Source organism: Lepidochelys kempii, chromosome 6 (assembly GCF_965140265.1).
Source record: "Lepidochelys kempii isolate rLepKem1 chromosome 6, rLepKem1.hap2, whole genome shotgun sequence".
Classification (NCBI taxonomy): Eukaryota; Metazoa; Chordata; order Testudines; family Cheloniidae; genus Lepidochelys; species Lepidochelys kempii.
The window spans coordinates 36,708,911-36,731,411 of NC_133261.1; the positions used below are offsets into that span (position 1 = coordinate 36,708,911).

At 41.8% G+C, this 22,501-nt stretch overlaps 1 protein-coding gene across 1 annotated transcript; it reads right to left on the bottom strand.

Moving 5' to 3' along the window:
* Positions 1-5,692: 5,692 nt before the first annotated feature.
* On the bottom strand, positions 5,693-22,096 carry LYVE1 (lymphatic vessel endothelial hyaluronan receptor 1). The gene is made up of 6 exons (XM_073347574.1): positions 21,780-22,096; positions 15,539-15,701; positions 15,297-15,436; positions 8,908-9,189; positions 7,565-7,643; positions 5,693-6,843 (listed from the first exon to the last, which is right to left on the bottom strand). The coding sequence occupies exons 1-6, from the start codon at positions 21,874-21,876 to the stop codon at positions 6,657-6,659; spliced, it is 948 nt and encodes a 315-aa protein (XP_073203675.1). The 5' UTR covers positions 21,877-22,096; the 3' UTR covers positions 5,693-6,656.
* Positions 22,097-22,501: the final 405 nt, after the last annotated feature.

Consider the following 22,501-nt stretch of genomic DNA (forward strand, 5'->3'; position numbering starts at 1 on the left):
AGAAATTATAGAATATCCTAGATCTTCCACCATCGTAGCCTTTCACATCTGGTGTTTTTACTTAAAAAAGAGAAAGAAGGAGTTGCTACCCCATTACAATATGTTCCGTTAAAATTACAGAAAAGAAATCCCTGTATTCCAAATAAGATTTGGCTTGGACTTGTGACATTTTACGTATTTCCTGCAGACGGTACATACACCTCCCTCTCTCTTTTATAAGGTCAGCAAACATCTGGAGCCTAAGTGTGGGAATCCAACTCTTGTTACTTGTGAGTGAATAATACAAAGTATTATTAGATGTTAGATGGAACCAATCATTCTTAAAGGAATCTCAAGCTCACTGCCATTTCTGAGACTTCCTGGAGGTGATTAACAAGGTGCAGTTTGCAGTGACTGAGCACGACTATCTTCAACAGATAATGAAGTTTTGACTCTGTGATTAGCTTCAAAAGCCCTGCACTGGGTTGAGACCTAACGAGAAGTTCCTTAAGCAGCCTACAGTGAATGTAAAACCATCTGTTCCTTTTAGCAGAAACTGTGGTCCAGATCCTCATTCCCCTTCTAACTGCTTTCCATTGCTCAGGGAGCACTCCAATGGGAACAGGAAGGGAGCAAGTCATTTCTAACCGAGGAGTGCAAGGACTGCAATTCTGCTTGGCCTTTATATGGGATGCAGAAGGGTGGTGAAAGTTTTCTTTGTGCCTACCTTACTGCAGCACATTTGCATATCAGCCAGGCAGAATCTTGTACTGAGTTAGGAGTTTAGGATTTGGCCCAAGGATTCTATCCTGTAGTTGTTCTTAGAATTCCAGCACTAGCAAAACTATTCAATAATGGTTAAAGGGAAGAGCACTGTGAGCCTAGTAAGGATTTCACTCTTTTTTCATAATTCTCATATCCAGTCCTACCAGAATAAATAACTTTTAATACTGCATTGGCTGGCAGGTGTCCTAACATGAATACCCATGTAGTCTGAATATATACATAATTCATGCATTGTTATTGGAAGGATACACTTTGAAGTTTGTGATCTTATGTGGGTGGTGTAGCCTTATTCATAAATGTCCTGTGTTGCTTTATAAATATTTATATTTGAGATATCCCATTTATAAGATATTGATAGATCATTTTGTAAGATGAACATCATTTTATTAAAATTGCATGTAAAACATGTATCTTACATTTTTGGTAAATCTTGTCAGATAACAGAGACTTTTAAAGATACAGTAGAACCTCAAAGTTATGAACACCTCGGGAATGGAGGTTGTTCGTAACTCTGAAATATTTGTAACTCTAAACAAAACATTATGGTTGTTCTTTGAAAAGTTTACAGCTGAACAGTGCCTCTTTCTCTTTGTTCTTTTAGTAGTTTACATTTAACAATACTGTACTGTATTTGGTTTTTTCTCTGACTCTGATGCTGCCTGATTGTGTACTTCTGGTTCCAGATGAGGTGTGTGGTTGACTGGTCAGTTCATAACTCTGAGGTTCTACTGCATGATTTTAACACTTACACTTTGATTTCACGACACTTGCATAACAGCTTATGATTGGGTGATGGAATTATGACATCATTGGTGATAACACAGCCAGTTTAGACAGTAGATTTTTGTTAACTTTCAGACTGCAATCCTAGGACCTGATCCTGCAAATGCTTACTCATCGCAGTAATTCCACTGAAGTTATTAGTTCTGTTTTCCTGAGTAATTGTTACTCACATTAATAAAAGCTTTCAGGATCAGGCAAATGCCTCCAAAACTAGGTGGGCTTCTTCTTACTAGACAGGCAACTATAGCTAATGTAGCATATATAATTACATAATATATTTGATATATAATATTATTTATAAACTGTTCCCTCCCTTCTCCCACATGGGCTAGATTGTGATTTCTTCACTGATGTTGAATATCATCTTATACTGAGTAGTCTTGTTGAAGCAAATGGAGTAAGGTACTACTCAATGTAAGGCTGTCACATTCTGGTCCTTGGGGAAAAATGTGACAGCCTTACATTAAGTAGTACCTTACTCCATTTGCTGTAGGGCTGTGCAATATGTAGGGCTGTGCAATAATTTTACAATAAATAAATTATATAAATATTACAACTACTGTAATGTTTTTGTTAAGCAAATATTTTAAAGAAAAAATTACATACAGCTCAGTAAATGTATTTAGTTTTGAGTTCATCTCGTGGTAATTACTTTGGAGTAACTACTATTTGTGATATGAAGTTATATCCTTATAGGAACTCTTGGATTTTTTCTCACACTTGTTTCAGTAGTAATTTCTCACAAATAGAAAGAGTAAGAAAGTAAAAGAATAAAAAATGTTTAAAAAGTGGAGACAGCAATATATAGTTTATATTAGATTTTTTTCCTGGTGAAATCATTTGTTGAGGGTTTGGTTGCTGAGATTAGTTCACATCCTGAGCGTAATGCTCATTTCCCCTGTTTGCTTTGTAGTGGAAAAACCTATCTGAATTCATTTAAACAATGACCAAGAACATTTGCACATTCTACTATATTTTACATCACTATCATGCTAGTCTGTTATGGCACTTGCTGATTAATGTTTCTATCACTGTTGTCATTGCAGAGCTAGTATCTCACTGCATGGAGAGCAATGAGCCAGATGCTCCTGTTCTATGTGGCCACTTTGTTTCACAATGCTGGCATAATCTGTAAAACCATTTGCGGTCATTGCAGCTCCATTAAAATCAGCTCTTTAGCTGTTCTAATAAACCCCAGGGGGAAACTGCCATGCACAGAGCAAAAGTAGAATTAGGGGAATGCCAGGTGTTTTAAACCATCTTTGCACCTGTCCCTTTGATTCATGCTGTGTGTGTTTTGGCTGCATATGAGAAATCAGGCCTCACATTTCTTAGATGTATTTTATATGATGAACAAAGAAGATCTTTTGTTATTTGACTCCTGATAGTCACCCCAATATCCATGTGTGCAGAGGACTCTGCCCCCAACTCAGTGTATTGTTCTCTCTTACCTGGACCCTGTGGGGGCTCTCCAGAATCTGTTCATGGAGAGGGCTGGGCTGAGATGAGGAGGATGCGCGTTGTCCCTCCCCACCTCCACCAGAAAGGTGACATAGCCAGTCCCACCCTGTCAGTAGAGGTCAGTGCTTTTGCAGAGATGGAGAACATAGGACATATGTAACCTTTGGCTGCAAAATGCTTTATTTTAATGTTACTCTTTGTTGTTAATTATGTATTCCTAGCCTCTAGGCCTGATGGCTAAAATATACTACAGGCAGGTACCAGGTACTCTGTAATAACACATTTGCAGAATTTGGCTTTTTGCCCAACTGCTGCAGCCCCATGTTTGACATTTTGTTGTCTCTGCCCCTGCCTCCATTCCCCCAGTGCCAAGCTACAGCTGCCTTTTTCTGTGCTGCTTTCACCACAACGGGGAGCGTTTTACATAATTAGCACATTTGCCTGCCCTGCTGTCCATAAAAAGGGGCGCTACAAAGCAGGTTCCGAGAGCTTCTGGCTGTCAGGACCACCCTTACCTGTCTTTAAGGTATGTACCAAAAGGTGGAAATGGGGCAGCCAAGGATGAGTCTATGAGCATCATGGGCACCAGGAAGAATTCCATCCTGCCTGGGATGCAAAGTGTGGTGTGGTGTTCCAAATGGGACTGCAGATGGAGGGTTGTGGCAGCTGGAGGGGCCAAGCCATTGAGCTACAGTCTCTGGCTTGAGCTCCATCCTGTCCAGGCTGTGAAGTATACAGGTCTGGATTAAGAAAGGTTGCCACCTCAGGTAGAAAAAAAAAACAGGCCAGGCCATCAAAGTAAGCTCGCAGGCAGTGTGTACTGAGCACTCAGATTTTCTGGGACAGCTGCCACAAAAAAGGGACAATCCTGGGAAAACTTGAACCGGTGGCAACCCTAGGGTTAAGGCAATCTAGGGCTCTATGAACAAGATGACACAGGGCCTCCTGTGGCTTCCCCCCCTGCAGCCCTGCCCCTGCATCATATCCTCACTGCCCATATGATGTGCTGGTGTTAAGGCCCTGCCTTCCCTTACAAAGAGGCAGGGACAGTGGCATGGGGTTCCCCTCAGTACTTAATCCAGGAGCCAAGCTGTATCTGCTTGGGTGAGTCAGGTTGTTTGCACTATTTTGTTCCTGCCACACACATTGCCCTCTGCTGAGGTGGTGGTGGTGGACTTCCCAGATCAGTGGGTTTTGGAGTTAACACCTCCTGGAGATGAATGGGGCATGCCACCTCTCTCAGATCTATTTCTTCAAACTCTCCACAGACTCAGGCCGATATTGCTTTATTAATTAGTTACACTTGGGTCACACCGTCAGTTTTCTTCACAACCATGAGGGCTAGAAACATAATGTTCTTAAAAAGTGGAGAGTCTGACGTACTCACATGACCCCAGAAATTGAGGGCATGATACTAAGATTCAGGAATGTATTCTGAAAAAATTAACAACCTAATTAGCACACTCAGACTTGACTGTTCCCTGCTGCAAAATAAAGAGTACCTGCCACAGAATTTGGTTCTTTTTCACAGAGAACTCGTTCCCCTTAAAATCATGGAATAAGTCACCACCCACGTTGGAATCAGGAATAAATGTAATTACAAACGTGGGTGAAATTCATGCTTGGGCCAAGAGCCAGCATAAAACCTATGTGCCAGTTAAACTTGAACGGCTTAAGTGGAATTTAAGTGGTGCATAGCCCTTGTGCTGGCACCTGTACGTGGGCAGATTTCACCTATGAGTGAATAATGATAGTATTGCTTTAAAAGCTTCTATAACTGTCTATATGCTTATCTAAGCACATTTAGCTACAAAGTAAGTGAGCTCAGGAAGATGGTGAGCCTGCCCAGAGTCTCACATGACATGGGCCTGAACTTCCTAAGTGACTTTGACTCCCCAACGGCGCTTGTGCTCGCTCAGCACCTCACAGGATAAAGCCCCCTGTGATGAACACAAATTAAATCCTTCAGAAATGAAGAGGATATCCTGAATGGCAGCAGTGTTTTTAGGCATTACCACTCCCTTACCGAACTAAGTCAATCATATCCTGTGGCTTTCAAAGAGAGGTGTTCTCACGTCTTTTATTTTAACAGTTTCCATCTTGGCCAACCCACTGGGGATTGAACTGGGGGACATCAAAAGCTGAAAGCATGCTCTAAAGCTGTAACAGACTCATCTTTTTTGGCTTGGGCACAAAGGGAGACACTTGACACTCACTAGTGGGTTACATTAGCTCATATTTTAAATGCTGCTCTCTTTTAAAAGTTAATTTCATAACCTATCTTTCATTCTGCTAACAACCTGGAATACCAGGAGGACTCGTGTTATTTCCTTTCAGACAACGAGATGCTTATTTGGGTACTGGTTAGAGCAACTCTGTGCTAAAATGGCTGCCATAGCAGAAGATATTTTGCAATATGTCTTTCAAACTAATCTGCCTACTGAAGGGCATTTTTAACAGCAAATGTTATCCAAAATCTTTGTTAATAGAGATATGTAGTACATTTGGTATTTAGACTGCAAATTCATGTTTAGATTATGCAACTATTATGAAATTAACATAACACCAGCCATGTGTTTCTGTCTCTTTTCAAAGTATAGTATTGAAGCAATGTGTACTGTTTGGATTTTCCTGGGAGGTAGTTTTCATGAGACTAATAAATAAAACAGATGTAACAAATATATATATCTACTGAACTTTATTTTCTTATTAAATGCTGTAAACTTCCCATGACACTGGGTATCCTTTTCTTTTGAAAACACATTGAAATAGACATTAGAGACCTTTATGATACAGATTGTGATACAGTTTTAAAGGTGTTTTTTCTGTCAGTTATCTGAAGAAGAATGATGCAGTCTTGAGTTTAATAAATAAAATTGTAAATTATGATACAGTGATATACCCAAGAAAATACTTCATTGTTGATTACATTATACTCAGTATAAATATCTTACTTATCTTTATAGTAAATCTAAAAGTACCCTTGTTTGGGAACTTACAGGCTAAGGGGCTGATCCTGCAACCCTTACCTGAGTAATCCCCACTCATGCCAGCAGTCCTTTTGAACTCAGTGGGACTACTTGCCTGAATACGAATTGTCTGAATGAGTAAGGGTTGCACGATCAGGTATTAATTGTGGATGCTATTACATTAGCAGACAACCTCCAGGATAGAAAGAAACATAAATTTTATTTTAGATGTGTTGATCTGAATTTTATGCAAACAATTATACACTGTATCTCAATCAACAAGGCATTCTTAGACTTAGTTACTTCTTGTTAAGATGGAAAATGTTGAGTTGTGAGACGATTGTTTGTTTTTTTAATATTAATATGAATAAGATACCATGTTTCTGCAAAAGAACATTTTATACCAAAGAGGAAGTGTAATTAATAATCATAGAATGCTGATTGTACAAACATTTGAACTAAGGAATATGCATTCACCTTGCCAGTATTTACAGTAATATAATACCCTAGCTCTTATGTAGTGCTTTTTCTATCAGTAGATGTCAAAGCACTTTACAAAGAAAGGTAGGTATCATTATCCCCTTTTTAAGATGGGGAAACTGAAACAATTTATAAATGTTTTGCTAATTCTGAATTCTTCATTTTAAATCTGTCAAACTTGCTGTTATATTTATCCTTTCAAACTTCTGCTTCTACACATTTTACTGTGGCCTCAGGCTTGGTTTGAGGCTCTTCTGCCTTTTTCCCATTATTCTTTGGTTCCTTCTCAGGAGCACTGTCACTTGAGTTAGCTTCTTTGATGACTTTGGCTTCAATCCTTTCTTTTTGGGGCTCCTTGTTTGAAAATGGGAAGGTTTTCTTGTATCTTTAAATAGAAATATTAAAACAAATTAGAACAGAAACACTACCAGGTAGCGTACATATTATGAGCTCTGAATAATCACTGAATAGATGAAATACAAAGTATCTAGAATTATCAACTGATCCTGCAGGCCATATTCAAGCAGAACTCCCACTAAAGCCATGGGGATGCTGAATTGGTCTCCCTTAAGTGGTCACATGGTTTTTAGACTTAGTTCTTAAATATTTTTAAATCAGACAACATATATCAGAAGTAGCAATACATAATGATGAAACTAGATGGAATGTAATTTCAGACATATGCAGCTTTTAGACTGGATTTAACAATCCATTGGCTTGAATGTCTGTCTGCATCACTTTGTAAGCTTTACAAATGTTGATCTTTCGGAACACAACCATAATTCAAGAATAAGAACTCTTCTATCAGGACTGGGATGGTAGAAAGGTACAAGAAGGAAAACATACTAACACTACAGCAGATACTTAAATGCAGACAGATGAGCTGACATGCAGAAATCACACACCTGGCACATGATTAATTGATTAAGCTCCTTCCTATGACAAGCCATCAGCTACAACAACAATAAAGTTTATCTGCAGAGCTACAGATATGCACATTTCACTCTTCTTTGTCATATGTTTTAATTAAATTTGTACTGTATACAAATATGAATATTCATCAGCCGTAATCTAAGAGTAAGTACATTATGAAAGAAAGAACTTACTTTCTGATATAGCAGACTGCAAGAACAGCCGATGCTATAAAGAAGATGAGTGCCAGCACAAGGAGTGCAATGGGTACACCTAAAGATAAAAGGATATCGATAATTGAAGTGTTTATCTTGATTTTTAAAAAATATTCTTAGTTCTTAAATCAGCCTTTCTGAAAATTCATGTGCCTAAGGTCAGATTCTGCTAAAGGCAGCCTTGAGTAAGTGAGCCCAACCCCCATGGAAATCTCTAGTTCAAATTCACAATGAGCTAAACAGTGGCGTCAATTACACTCATTTTGCACACCAGCTAAGGGGAAGTTACACTACTTTACCATTTACACCCAGTGCTTCTTCCATTAAAGTCAATGGTAGTTTTGCCATTGAGTTCAAGGGGAACAACTTCAGGCCTGTTTTGATATTTAGACTATCATTTTTGTCACTGTTGAATATGAATTATATCAAAATAATCTTTACTGTCTATTAAAGCAGGGGAATTTAGAGAAATACATCACTACAATGATTTTGTTCAGGTATATGGCATGTTGTCTTGTTCTTTAGGAAAACATCCTATGTAAATTGTATGTGATTGCATTCAAAATATAGTCAGTCAAAGGAAAGCTTTTTTAAAAACCCTTCAGTTAAGGATTGTCATCAGGATTATTAAACAGGAGACAAGAGGTGAGCTGATGTTCTTTCCAGGCAGATAATGAATACTGGATGAAAATTTCAGAGTCATTACCCATGGAAACACATTTATTGTAAAACTGAAGGGCTAGGGTTTGCCAAAGATTTATATCCAGACTGCTCTGTTAGCTATTGTAATCTACACAGTTGCATGCATGCATATATTATTCTACACCATATTTTCCAAGTAGTACAGTAAAAGTTGAGGATCAGAAAGATATAGTGATTATTGGCATGTCAGAAAATGATACAGTTTTGCTTTTTTTGTTTAACATGAGGTTTTGTGTGGGTGTTTTGATTGCTTTATCCTGGCAGGTGAGAGAACCAATTAGGTTTTTCACTTGTACCAAGCATGTAGCGTGTGTTGGCAAAATTCCCATTGACTTCCTCAGAAGTAGGAACAGAACTTATGTGGTAAAATTCCACTGATTCCTATTAAAAAGCTAAGTGAGGTTATATTTAATCCTCCACAAATATACCAATTAATTTTCAAAAGAAAGGAGTTTCCTTTGTGTTACTAGTTTTGGCTTTGCAATTCCTTACATTCTTATTCTGCCCTCATACACTCATGCATAACAATCCTTGATTTTGGTTGTAGCTGTGCACATGTCCCCACTCTAAAACACTATTTAATAACTAGGGTACATATAAAAGAGACATATAGCCTTTACCTCCAAATACAACGCTATCATTTGTAAAGGCAGCTCGGTTTCCATTAGGCACTGCCATCTCCTCTTCACTTTCCCAAGTAGTCTGTACTGTTGGTAAAATGGTTTCTGTTACGCATTTTATGCGAAAGGTCTTCTGACGTATTCGGGGTTTTGGTGACTCAGGAGCAGTAGGTATCTCTGTGATGCCCTGAGATGAAGCTGTTGAAGATGAGTTTATTTCTGGATCTGTTGCAGGTAACAGGGTTGTATCTGTTTCTGGTATGCATGAATCAATCCAGATATCTGCAAAGGGGGAAAGGAAGTATAATGAGTTGCACTGGGCGCTATTGCAAAATTTTGCACATACCTAAGGCAAACCACACATTGATCTATGGTGGATATTTTCAGAAGTTTTTCTGAGGGTATGCAGTGAGGTAATCAGATGACCACTCCTCATACCTATTGATACTAGAGCGACAAGGTCGGTGAATAATAGCTTTTATTGGACCAATTTCTGTTGGTGAGAGAGAGGAGCTTTCAAAGCTTACACAGAGCTCTTCTTCAGGTCTCTGTGTAAGCTTGAAAGCTCCTCTCTCTCACCAACAGAAGTTGGTCCCATAAATATATTGTCTTGTCTCTCTAATATCTTGGGACCAACACAACTCTGGATACAACTATTGATACTGTTTATTATTATGTATTTATTCAGAGAGGCTTAGATTTAGCATGTCTAATTTTAAGTATAAGAGTAATTCCAGATTACTCACCTCCTTAAAGTTAGGCACATGCTTAAGTACCTTTCTGAACAGGGACCAAAGCCCACAAGTGTGACAAAATTCCTTTTACAATGGCATACAAAAGACAAGATCCTTGCCAGAAAGAGCTTACAATATAATTTCCTGTGTGACACATGACAAGGAAACAAAACAAAATGGAGGGAAGAACTGAGTAAGAACACAGGTTACATTGTCATGTGGTTACCCAGCATTCTGAGGTTAATTTACATCATTACAAGTGGTGCTATGAGCCCTGCCTATTATTATGGTTATCCAACACTTCCCAGTATAAGCCCCCGATTTCACCTGCTTATAACTTTGCCAAACTGTAACCATTTGGACTGAAATTTTATATGCCTGACGTCTGCCTCAGACTGATTTTTTTTCCAGCCAAAGAAATTTAGGGCTTTCCAAGAAGAAGATTAGGGAAAAATATGTTATTTTGTTCATGTCAAAACATTCAGGCAACCTTTTCTTTGAGAGGTTTTAGTGTCCACATACTTTGGATCAGGGACTTGAAGTTTGGCAGTGGGGTTATATTTGTGTCAGGAATGTGTTTTTCTGTCCCAAAGAAAATCCATGCAAATTTGGCCAAGCTATAAACCTTTGAAATCTGCAGTTTGCACATGGTCCCAATAGGGTTGCCAGGTGTCCATTTTTTGACCAAAACGCCTGGTCAAAAAGGGAGCCCAGTGCCTCCAGTCAATACTGCTGACCAGGCTGCTAAAAGTCCAGTTGGCAGCACAACAGGGCTAAGGCAGGCTCCCTACCTGCCCTGGTTCCGTGCAGCTGCTGGAAGCAGCGGCATGTCCCCTCTCCAGCTCCTATGCGTAGGGGCAGACAGGAGGCTCCGCATGCTGTCTCCACCTCACGTGCTGGTTCTGCAGTTCCCATTGGCTGGGAACCACAGCCAATGGGAGCTGTAGGGGCGGTGCTTGTGGACTGGGCAGTGTGCAGAGCCACCTGCCTGCACTTCTGCATAGGACTGGAGACAGAACATGCCGCTGCTTCTGGGAGCTGCTTGAAGTAAGTGCCACCCGGAGCCTGCACCCCCTCCTGCACCCCAACCCCCTCCCACATCCCTGATCCTCCTCCCACCCTCCAAACCCCTCAATCCCAGCTCAGAGCCCCCTCCTGCACCCAGAACTCCTCATCCCCAGCCCCACACCAGAGCTTGCACCCACAGCCAGAGCCCTCATCCCCTCAACCCCCCCACCCCACCCCAAGCCCTGCCCTGATTCTCCTCCTGCCCTGTGAACCCCTCAGTCCTAGCCTGGAGCACCATCCTACACCCCAAAACCCTCATCCCCAGCCCCATCCCAGAGTCTGTACCCCCCAGCCAGAGCCCTCACACACCCTGCACCCCAGCCCCAGCCCAGAGCCCCCTCACTCACTCCGAACCCCTTTGTCCCAGCCTAAAGCCCTCTCCTGCTCCCCAAATCCCTCATCCCTGGCACCACCCCAGAGCTTGCATCCTCAGCCGGAGCTCTCACCCTCTCCCACATCCCAACCCACTTCCCCAGCCTGGAGCCCCCACCTGCACCCTGAACTCCTAATTTCTGGCCCCACCCCGGAGCTCTCACCCACGCCAGCACCACAACTCCCTGAGCCAGCCCAGTGAAAATGAGCGAGTGAGTGAGGGTGGGGAGAGTGAGTGACAGAGGGAGGGGGATGGAGTGAATGGGGGCGGGTCCTTGGAGCAGTGGCGGGGCCTCGGAGGAGGGATGTGGTAGGGGTGGGGCAAGGGTGTTTGGTTTTGTGCAAGTAAAATGTTGGCAACCCTATATCCTAATGTGGGTTATATAAGGACCTGATCTGCAGGGACAGCCAGTCATTTAGACAAATTGCATAAATGATGCCTGTAAAAAAAGTGCATCTTTAAAATTATAAATGGAAAACTGGAATTCTGGGTAAGGCTGGAGTGAAAATGTGACTCTAAGGAGGAATTGGTCATTGGTTCTTGCTGGTACTCTTACATAATCTGAAAACTATAACGTTATCTACATGTTAACCAGCTGAATATGTTATAGAAATAATGGGCGGAAATGACTTATGTACAGTTCTTAATATGAGTCCCAGGTGGGACGTCTGATGACGCATTTTCATTCACAAAGTAAGAGGATAGATGACACAGAGTTGTTCTTTTTTCACTATGGCCTTTAAGTGACTCTGCACACTGCAGCTGGAAGGTCAAAATGCAGCAAAATGAGCTCTTGCCAAATACTTTTGTTGTAAGAGCTCTAGCAAGAGGCAATTTGGCCATTAAAATAAATGGTGATTCTTCAGTCCCTATATTAAATAAAAATCGCTTCCTAATAGCATTCAACAGGCTTAATTTGCTCTATTAAATAATATGACAACAATGTAAAATAGTGACAATTCTCTGTATTTAAACCTGCAAAAGTAAGGAATTCCGGGTTAAGATTGCCACTTTGTCTTTACACAGCTCATCTTATTATTCATAGGTGCAGTACAATCCAAAATACTACACAGATAAAAAAAGCCACATTGTAAAAGAACAGTTCAAGCATACACGGACATGATACAGCACATACAAAAGCAGTGACGTCAAAAAAGCATAGCTGTTTAAACAAGATACTATCTGAGCTAACCTCCCACATAGTTCATAAACCCACACATGAGAGTTCTGAACTGTGGAGAAGGATCAAGTTTACCCCAATCATGTCTTTTTTAACTGGACTATATAAATGGCTAATCCATTTCTGACACTGCTGTTCCTACGGATATGTCCAAGGGGTACCTCCATCCTGGATTTTTCTCACATCACTCCCACTCCAACACGGCTACTCATGAAGATCATTAACAAATTCCTTCTGGCCATGTCTAATAGCCTTCTCTCTAACGGCCTCACCCTCAATCTTTCTGCCCCTCTGACATGAATGATCTCTCAGTCCATTGTAATCGCCTCTCCTTCCTATGTTGCCATGACTTGCTACTCTCCTGGCTTTCCCCTTGCTTTCCAGCCACTCTTACAGCATCTCTTTCACATGTCTGGCCACTTTCCTTCACTGAAACCCTTCAGAGTTTCATACATAGTCCTCTGGTCTTCTCTCTTTACACATTGTGAAGGATGTGGGGCTGGTCTGTAATAATTTATGAATACTGTGTATGATCTGGTTACTGGGGTAGTTACTGTATTGGGTTAGTGGAATGTCTACTGCATTAATATATTGATTTAATGTAATAGCAGGGCTGTTAAGACACTAGCAGGAAGGGAGCACAATGTCTTTAGATAAGTAACCTCTCAGTAAACATGGTGGATGTCATTAAGAAACAATGCCGAGGTATTATGTTTAAAAGAGGCTACATTATTTGCTCCAGCCCAAGGTTACACTCTGTTTTGCCCAGGCTGGGAATGGACAGATCCAAAGGACTTGAAATGGTTAAAAAGTGAATTGTTGGGAGACGGGGAGCCAGTTGTTCAGGGCTGTTCCTAAAGAACAGGGTGACATGGACACCGGCCCAGCTGAGGGAGTATGAAGCAATTTAGCTTTCCAAAGATTCCAGGGGGATGGTAAGCCTTCCATAAGAGAGCTAGGCATATAGACTGTTTATTGTGTTAAAATCCTTTTTCTCTTTTGCTTTGCTGTGTTTCTATGGTTAAGATTAAACATTATTTTGTTTTAAGATAGTCAGCTAGTCACTATATTCACTATTGGCCACAAGCTCCCAAAGGGAAGAATTGCTGGGGCCAAACCAAGGAAGGGAAGAATTGTGGGACTCCACCTCAGGAGAGGTAAGGACATCAGGCCTAACACTTGAAGCGTGAACTCAGAGAGACCAAGGAAGGGGGTCAGAGATGCAGGAGACCTGTAACCGTGACACTCATATTCTCCCATAACCTCAATGACCACTTCTACAGTGATGGCACCCACATTTCTCACTCTACTCCTGAACTCCCTTCTTTTGCCCAGTCTCAACATGTCTATCTCATTCGATTTCTCTTGCTGGATGCACTGTCACCATCTCATGTTCAACAAGTCAGAACAAACCTTATCTCTTTCCTCCTTATCCTTCTCTTTTACCTATCTTCTCTACTACTGTTGACAATATTATCATTCTTTCTATTACTTAAGCCAACAATCCCTAGGCCATGTTTAACTCCACTCCCTCTTTCTCTCCTAAGATTCAGGCTCTAGCTAATCCTGATGTCTTTTTCACTGTACCAACTCCAAAATTGTGGGTGGCATGGGTATCGAAGGCTGGGGGAAGGCTAAGTCTCCCCAAACAACCTTGCATGGTCCCGCCCCTCTGCCCCCAGGCCACTTCCTGCTTCCTGGCGCTGTGCTGCGGGGGGCTCTTCCCCCCGCCAGGCTGGGGCTGGGGCTAAGGGGGCCAGCCTGCACTCTGGGACTTGAGGGGGACGGAGACTGCGCCACCCAACCACCCGGTGCTTCAGGGCTGGGGAAGGGGGGCTGTGCCATCTACCCACCCACCCGGCGCTCTGAGGCTGGGAGAGGGGAGCTGTGCCCCCCGCCCAGCATACTGGGGAGGGGGGGCATGTCCCCTGCCCAACTGCCCGGCGCTCCAGGGCTGGGAGGGTCCCAGGACTGGGGAAGGTGGTGGCGGCCGTGCTGGGGGGTGTTTGGGCTCCAGCAGGAGGGGTGGGGCCTTGGGCAGAAGCAGCAGACCGGGCCAGGGGCTAGCCTCCCTGAGACCGGGATTCACCCATTGCCCATCTCCAAAATCCATCCTTCCATCTCCCCACAGCAACCGAGATATTACTCCATTTCCTAGTTGCTCTCCACTCTCTCATCTCCCTCATTCTAGGCCATTAAAAATGCTTCCATCAAAATCACTTGCCTTTATTGCTGTTTTTTCCACATTCCACTATTTCTTGGATCTAAAAAAGTTCAAACTTCTTCAGTTTACATTCTAGGCTCTCCAGAATTTCTCTCTACCCTCTGTCCTATCTTCAGTAGACACGTAGAGCAATCAATCGTTGTTTTCTTTATAACAGCCTTTAATATATTTGAAGACTTATAAGTTCCCCTCCCATCTTTTCCTTTAGCTTGGGTGGAGTCACTAATGTGACGATCTAATTTCTCTCCTTGTTACAGGACAGTATGAAGTAAAATACAAGGCTGTATAAATGGAGATTCTGGGAATACGTGACAAAGATGGCTTTGGAGTTTACTAGCTTGTATGGACTTTAGCCAGAATAAATGTATTTTAACTTAGGTATTTTTAGATTTAATTTAGTTTGTTGGGCCATTTTTTATTTTTGCAGTAAAATAATATATATCACGAAAGAACATTGCTGTTACTGAAGGAGTGTAAGCTAGCTGTGCGTTTGAAACATTTTCACTGGCACAAGCATGACTGAGCATACCTAAGGGCTTCACATAGCTGACTCCACATAACTGAATATAATGAAGACAGCCTTATTCAAGAGCTTTAATAACAGCATAATTTTATTAATTTAGGTGAACTAAATGGAACGTCTGTCCATCTAGCATCCTGCATTTAGCAATAGCTCTTTGTTTTCCCCCTGGAGGGGAAAGATGCAATCCGCCATCTAAGATTAGGAAAAAAGCACAAACAACAATTTTTCTATGAAGATTTGAAATAGTAAAACTAAATGTAACGACTCTAGGTCTCATGCCTACTTACCTGAAGAATTGAAGCAGAAACCATGATACTTGCGGTGGAGAGGGACTTTCCAATCTGCTACTCCAGTTTTGTTCTGACCACATTTTGGATTTGGGATAACCCGAGAAATGACAAGCCATTTATCTGCCACCCATCCAAAGCTAGAATAAAAAGTATCAGACCCTTTAATGTTGGATGCATCCACAAGCATATTGTTGTATGTAAGGAAATGGACCTGCTAAAAGCTTATAGACTTCACATACCTGCATGTTTCAAAGCCATGATTCCGGGCCTTCTCAACCTGGGTTTTGCTTGCCAGCTGTAACCCCAGCTGTCTACATGCACTTTCTGCTTCTGAGAAATTCAGTTTGTTTGGATGAGAAATTAGGGTTATGCCTGCGGTCCTGCACTCCTGAATGGTGAGATCTGTAAATTAAACATAAATATTCAAAGTTATTACCTTAGAATTTATTCTTTTAAGTAAGTATCTGTGTGTGTAGTGGTGCATATTGTTGTTCACTTTTTCAAGTTTTATGGGTATTAGGGCATTAACTCTCCAGTGGAAGGTAACTCCTCTCATGTAGCCTTTTATAAGAAAATAATCGGTTTTGTTCACCCCAACAGTCTAATAGTTCAGAGAGTGAGGAGGACTCGTCACCGTGGCTAGACTATGAAAATGTATATTTAAAAAAATTAATCATAGATGGCAACTTTGAGCCTGTGCATGGGGGCAGTCATCTTGCTAAAGAGGATGTCATTTGTGACATGTGCATGACAGCCCGATGGGTGGGCTGGAAACCAGTTTTCCCACCCAATTAATAATATCTTAAAATAATAAAACTTGTGCTTACGATAAAACACGACTGACTTCAGCATAGTGAGCTTCACACAGTGACAGGGTTACAAGGCCTGCCATGGATGTCAAACATGGTTGGAAGCATGCGGAGTTTACCCACGAAAAGATGTTAGAGGGATTTTGTAATTTTTAATTATGTCACCTCCTCCCTGCTGAGCTGTAACTTTTTAGGCCATTGGGGAACTCAGATGCATTTTTTTAAATGATATCAAAGGTAACAAGCTTCAAGCATGGGCCAAATTAAGTTACTTATTATGTTTTACCAGAGGTGCTGGAACAATGTGGATAGTGGGGGTGCTGAGAGCAAGTGAATCAAACTGTAAACCCTGTATATAATGGAAACCACTTTCAAGCCAGGGGGTGCGCCAGCACCCCCCGCACCCCTAGTTCAAGCACCTATGTCTTTTACACACGTTGGGCTAGAGCCCCAGTTGTGCTGGGGCGGTGCTTGGTACAGCTGAGGGGGATGGGCAAAGGTGGCTTTACCCCCACCTTTTTGTGCTCCTCCTGGGGGGGCCAGCTAGCTGCTTCAAATTTCACCATGTTGCAACAGCCCCCAATGGGCAGACAACAATTGCTGGAGCACAGTGGCATTTTGGCCACACCCACTACATCAAGAACTGGGAAGGGTGACCTAAGGCTGGTTAGATCAGCCTTACACTAAATGGGGATTCTCCTGTGCTGGCTTTAGAGCCCAAAGCAACTTTAAGGGGACAGAGAGGGAGGGGGGCAGGATTTGGCACTTTATCTCCATGTAACATTCCACCAGGGCCATAAGAAACAAAAAACTCCATTTTTTTAGGTATAGTAGCAGCCAAGCTAAATAAACAAGGAACAATACACTGTAGAACAAACAAGGAACATTGTAGAGACCAAACAGAATGAATATACAGTGGCAACAAAAAAACAATAAATAAACAATAACTGCTTCTCAGATATTCCCTTTGGACTGTACTAGCCACCGCCATGCATACATTTATGGATTAGCCATAAAAATCATGCAATAACCAGGTTGTCCATACAGCCTTGGGGGTGGAGGAGGGGGGCGATGGGGAAATGAGGTATCCATGGGAATATTTTCCTCTCTGTCTGTGCTAGATGCGGTGCTTTGCAGAGAGGAACTAAGAAATATTGTAGTCCTTGGAGCATGATGCCAGCCAAGAGCACTGCTCAGCAGGGGTGAGAGTGGTGCCACTGGGCGGGGGGGAAGGTGTGCCTGGGTACCATAGTGCTCAGCTCAGACAATGAGAGTGATCGGATTGCGAAGAGAACATAAATTTACCTTATCATTTCTTCTTGGTGGTCAATATATCCTCCATTTGGTCCGACTCCTCCTACTTCAGTCAGCGCCTCCAGACCTAACCCACACTATTCTAGACTGTTCCGTCTCCCCTTTTCCCTCCCAGTCAGACCCAGCCGTCTCCTGCTGGGCCTCTCCATGTCCCAGCTGCAGCAATGCAGATCCCACGCTCCTCTCTGCTTCTTAGACCTAATCCATCCTCTCCTTTCCTGTCTCCAGGGCCTGCTCCACACTTTCCTTCCTTTCATACTATTTACACATGATCCCTTCCCACCCTTTCTATGTTCAGGCAGTCTCTCCTGCGCTTACCCTCCTCTGTCCCCAGTCCAGTCCATGGATTTCCTCAGCATCTATTAAAATTTGGCCAAGTGGACCTTTTAAAGTGATGATGGAAGTTTATTAATGACCAGCCATATTAATGACCAGCCTTAATTTTCTAATCCTCACAAGGACATTGAGAAATACAATGCCGCTTTTCAGACTGAGTTGAGCTGCTGATTGAATGGAACTTCCTCACACTTGACAAGTTGGCTGGATACTTGAAAATGCCTGACTGATGCATAATATACTCAACAAAAGAAATATTTTCATATGAGAAAAGCAGTCAACTAGATGTTCACCCGATGAATGGGAAGAAGGAAGATTCAGTATCAGAAAATGAGGGCTCAGTCGGTAGGAAGGAAAAGAAAGCAGAGTGAATTGCAGATAGAGTGCAATTTTTTAACCTGAAAAATACAAAAGAAGATAAAATGCAATGTGTACCTGAAATTAGCATTTTTGAAACAACATGGAGAAGTAAAAAGCACCTTCTTGGACAGTTATCAGTTTAAGTGTAAACTACAACTAGTTTTACAACATCAGAAAAAGATTAGAAGCAAACAGCAACCACCCAATCATCCTACACTTTTCATGACTTCCTAAATCGTCTCTCTGAGTCCTGTGATGAAGCACACTGAATTTGTGTTGGAGGCAGATTATTCCTTAAGAAATGTATTATCCTTTGACTCCACAAGCTGCTCTTAGCTAGCCTCTGAGCTCTTCTGTACTTGGCTGGTCTAACAGCAAAAGGATATCTTCATCTTGAATCATATGTTGTGCATTTGCAGGAGAAATCTACTTCATTAGAAGATCAGTGGAATTGATTGATTAGGAGAAAAATAAATCTGAGAATAAGGCAAAGCTGGTGGGTGCAGAATAGAATGAAGGACTTGAGCTGTTGTAACATGAGGGAGACACTTCTGCTTTCATGTGATCTAGTCTCTTTGCTGTTTTGGGAAACTGCTGCTAACGTTTCTGTGTTTTTCCCCAGATCCTCAGTTCGTATTGCGATGTCCTGTCCATGAGGTGCTGGGTGGGTTGCTCTGTCTGCTGGCAGCAGCGAGAGACATTCTTAGGCTGCTATGGTGAGAAGGATCTTTGCCTGCTGGGATTTTCAAGGGAGGCTAAGACTATGAGGTACCCAAATCTCATTGAATTTCAACAGGAGTTGGGCATCTAATTTCTTTAGGTGCCTTTGAAAATCCCAGCCATAATTTGTTGCATAGAACCCTTCAGTAGATAAGAAAAATAAATCAGTTTGACATCGAAATCTGGTTGTTTACATAGGTAGAAAGAAAATGTCCTCTTTGCAAAGTGTGACTACATTCACTTACAGAGACTGACAAGCTCATCCCTGCTGTGCTACAGCAACCTGCATGATAATAGCTACTGAGGACATAAATGAGCAGGTCATCTTAGGCTGATTTTGAAGATGGGGGCTGAATTAGAGGATGTCTGAGTTTCATTTGACCCATGACAGAAAGATTGCAGCTGGCCCTCAAGGCCTTTGGAAATTACACAAGCTAGAATTTTAACTAGCTGTTAAAGGTGTGCTCCTAAAAGGATAGGTATGTGGTATCTATGACTAATACAGTGAGTTACGTAACAAGGTTCATTTAGCTCAAGTGTAGCTTTCTCTGTATGGCACATTCACTAGTGCTTTCTCCCATCTTCCCTAGCTCTGACTTATGGGTTAAGAGTTGTGTTGATCAAAAAGGATTTTGGTGCTTTTCGAAAAATGCATCCTAAGTGACTTAGAAGCCTACACCCCATTTTCAAAAGTAACACAGGCACTTAAAAGCCTACATTTCACTGACAGTCAATTTTGACAATAGAACTTAAGCACTTTTGAAAATGGTACCCTTATACTTTCCTTTCCCTTGTTAAAGATATGTCTCATTTATAACTGATTCTGCTGTCCTCCAACTTACACATCGTGAGGGGAAATAGTCTTGCACTCGTTCTTGGAAATAACAAGTTTAAGCCTCTCTTTTATTTGATGCTGCAGTACAGCAGTGTTTCATATCTTCCTTAGAATTAGGCTTTGGAGCTTCTGCATTGCAGCTCCTCCAGAGAGGCCTTTCTGACAGCTGCCATGTGAGTTGATGGCAGTCAGACTCTTATTCCACTAACAAATTTTCTCTGTGCGTTTTTGTGTGTGTGTGCTGGAGCCACACAGGAAGTGAAAACGTCTGCTGGTGTTCTGAACCAGCAATTCTGTTTTCCTTTGGTGGAAAGCGGGTCCTTCCTCTATCGACAGTATGAAAAAGCCTGTAATTGATTGATCAACATCATGACACTGTGAAGCATGACGAGCAGCATAAAATGTGGCATTGGCAGTAATTCACAAAGCTGTGGAGAAGAAACTGAAGCAGGAGCTATTGCTCCTATGAAATAAATTACAATGCTGACTCTCCCTTCTCACAGTTTGTCGGTCTCCCAACAGTCTTCCCCAATCACTGTCCAAAGATAAGGGAGTTGCTTGCTGACAAATGTGTATGTATAGTCATTTGCTTGTATACGATATTCCCATCTTCTCCTTCCATCATTTTGTCTTTTAAATTTTGAGCCCGCTGGAGCCGGGATTGACTTATTTGTGGCACACATTCCCACTCCACAAGGGGTTCTCAGACTTTTTTGCACCGCAACCCCCTGCTGACACCAAAATTACTACACAACCTCAGAAGGGGGGGCCGATGCCTGAGCCCACTCGAGTCCCACTGCCCCGGGTGGGAAGGCCAAAGCCCAGGCCCCACCACTCTGGATGGGGGGGGCCAAAGCTGAAGCCATGGAGGCCAAAGCTGAGTCCACTGCCAAGGGCTGAAGCCCTCGGGCTTTGGCTTTGGCCCCAGACTGTGGGGCTCGGGCTTCAGCCCTGGGCCCCAGCAAGTCTGAGTCAGCCCTGGCGACCCCATTAAAATGGGGTTACGACCCACTTAGGGGTCCCAACGCACAGTTTGAGAACCGCTGCACTACACAATCCACCAACAACTAATCAGCAATCTCAGTTTTCTTGGCGCGTTTACTCCCCTCCTCCTTGAACTGCTCTCTCACCTCTAATGGCAGTCCTGCCAAGGCGGGCATCAGGTCATATTGGTGGAGGGGATATGCCTCCTGTTCACTATGTTGTACTTGTTTGCTAGCTGAAGAGCAGACTTCAGCTTTCATGGCTTGCAAACCAAGTCCCCAAGTACTTTCTTAGAAGAAGCATTAACCACATAAAAATTAAACAAAAATGTTTCATAAGAAAATTATATGACTATATGTTAATGGAATTATGATGCAACCATTTTGCAATTGAGAGCTATTTAAGGTAGATGCTCCTTTATTAATTCCTGAAATACACTGTCTTTCAAAAGTGGGAACTCCCAAGTGTTTGGGTTATTTTTTCCTTCCAATAGTAACCAGAGGCAGACTTCATTACCTATAAGCTATACTTCAAGAATCATGCCTATGTCCCTGAGAACTTTGTGGCAGACTCATATTCACTGTTACAATATTTCAAAATCAAAACTAACAGTTTACACTTAAAATAACATTTTTCTAAGGCACCCAATGACCCATTTCATGCACATCCTGCGATTAGATAACCGCTCAATAGGTTTTGCTGTGGCAGCTTCCAAAAACATTGACATCTGGCCAGATTTTCACTTATTACTACAAATATCATCAAAAACACATTTGAACATTATTAAAAATGAATCAAATAATTGGACATAAATATTCAGTGAAAGATATTCACAAGCAAGAATGTTACTGAAAATATTCTCTTTTGCACTTATTTCTGAGAAATCTGTGGTTTCATATGCCTACAAATGATAGGTTACTTTAAAATATATACACCTACAGAGTTATACATACTCACAGATGTAATTATACACCTGCATATTTTATTTGCAAACACACTGATTTAGCAAATATCTTTTCTGGAAAAAAAGAAAGAAAGATGTAAATTGGTTTTCTATCTTGAACATATTTTTGGACATTGGGAAAAAAGTTGCACACACTGAAAAATTGTAAGAAAACATACCTTTCACATTGAAAGAGCCTTGAGCTAGGAATTTCATAATCCAGATTGAGAACAAAACCCGGGTAACTCCAGAATAAGTTCCCATTATCATTAGCATCAGTAACAAATGAAAAAACGCAGGGTGGGTTGTTTCCTACGTTAAAGACAATGGTGTATTGCCAGTCCCTCGGTTGTGGGCTTTGAGGTGACTTTCCTGATTGCTACTTAGATGCCACTGTACTGATTCACTGAAAGAATATCAGCAAATATTTGTTGCTCAGCTAAAAAGGCATCTACTGGTCAAGGGCAGTAGCTGGAAATACATGACGTCCCCAGAACATTTCACAGCTGCCTGTCTGGAAAATTCAGCTAATGCTGACTCAGAAAACGTACAGCTGAGGAAGAGAGATAATGCAGTGTTAGTCTGTCAGTCTTATAAACAGTTTGCAAAATATTTTTCTCTTGCTATTCCTTTTGTAATTGTTCCTGTTTAACTGAGTGTCAGCTCATCACTCATGTAGTGCATTCATTTGTTAATCAACATGTCTAAGCTTTAGTATAGAGTACTGGCAATCAGCATTCCTGGGTTACGGTCCCAGCTGTGCTATAGACTTTATATGTGACTCTTGGGCAAGTAACTTAACCTTTCCATGCCTAACATTTCCAATGTATAAAATGGGTATAATAATGCAAAGGTTGATTGAGGCTTAGTGAAGCAAGGCATAGATTTGAGGATGGCCTAC

Bases quoted from the DNA above. Each gene is read 5' to 3' on its own strand.
- LYVE1 (XM_073347574.1), bottom strand. From the start codon at position 21,876: ATGCTAATGATAATGGGAACTTATTCTGGAGTTACCCGGGTTTTGTTC. The intron at 15,702-21,779 runs GTATGTTTTCTT...TTTAATTTACAG, and splicing joins AGGCTCTTTCAATGTGAAAG to ATCTCACCATTCAGGAGTGC. The intron at 7,644-8,907 runs GTAAAGGCTATA...TTTTATCTTTAG, and splicing joins TGATAGCGTTGTATTTGGAG to GTGTACCCATTGCACTCCTT.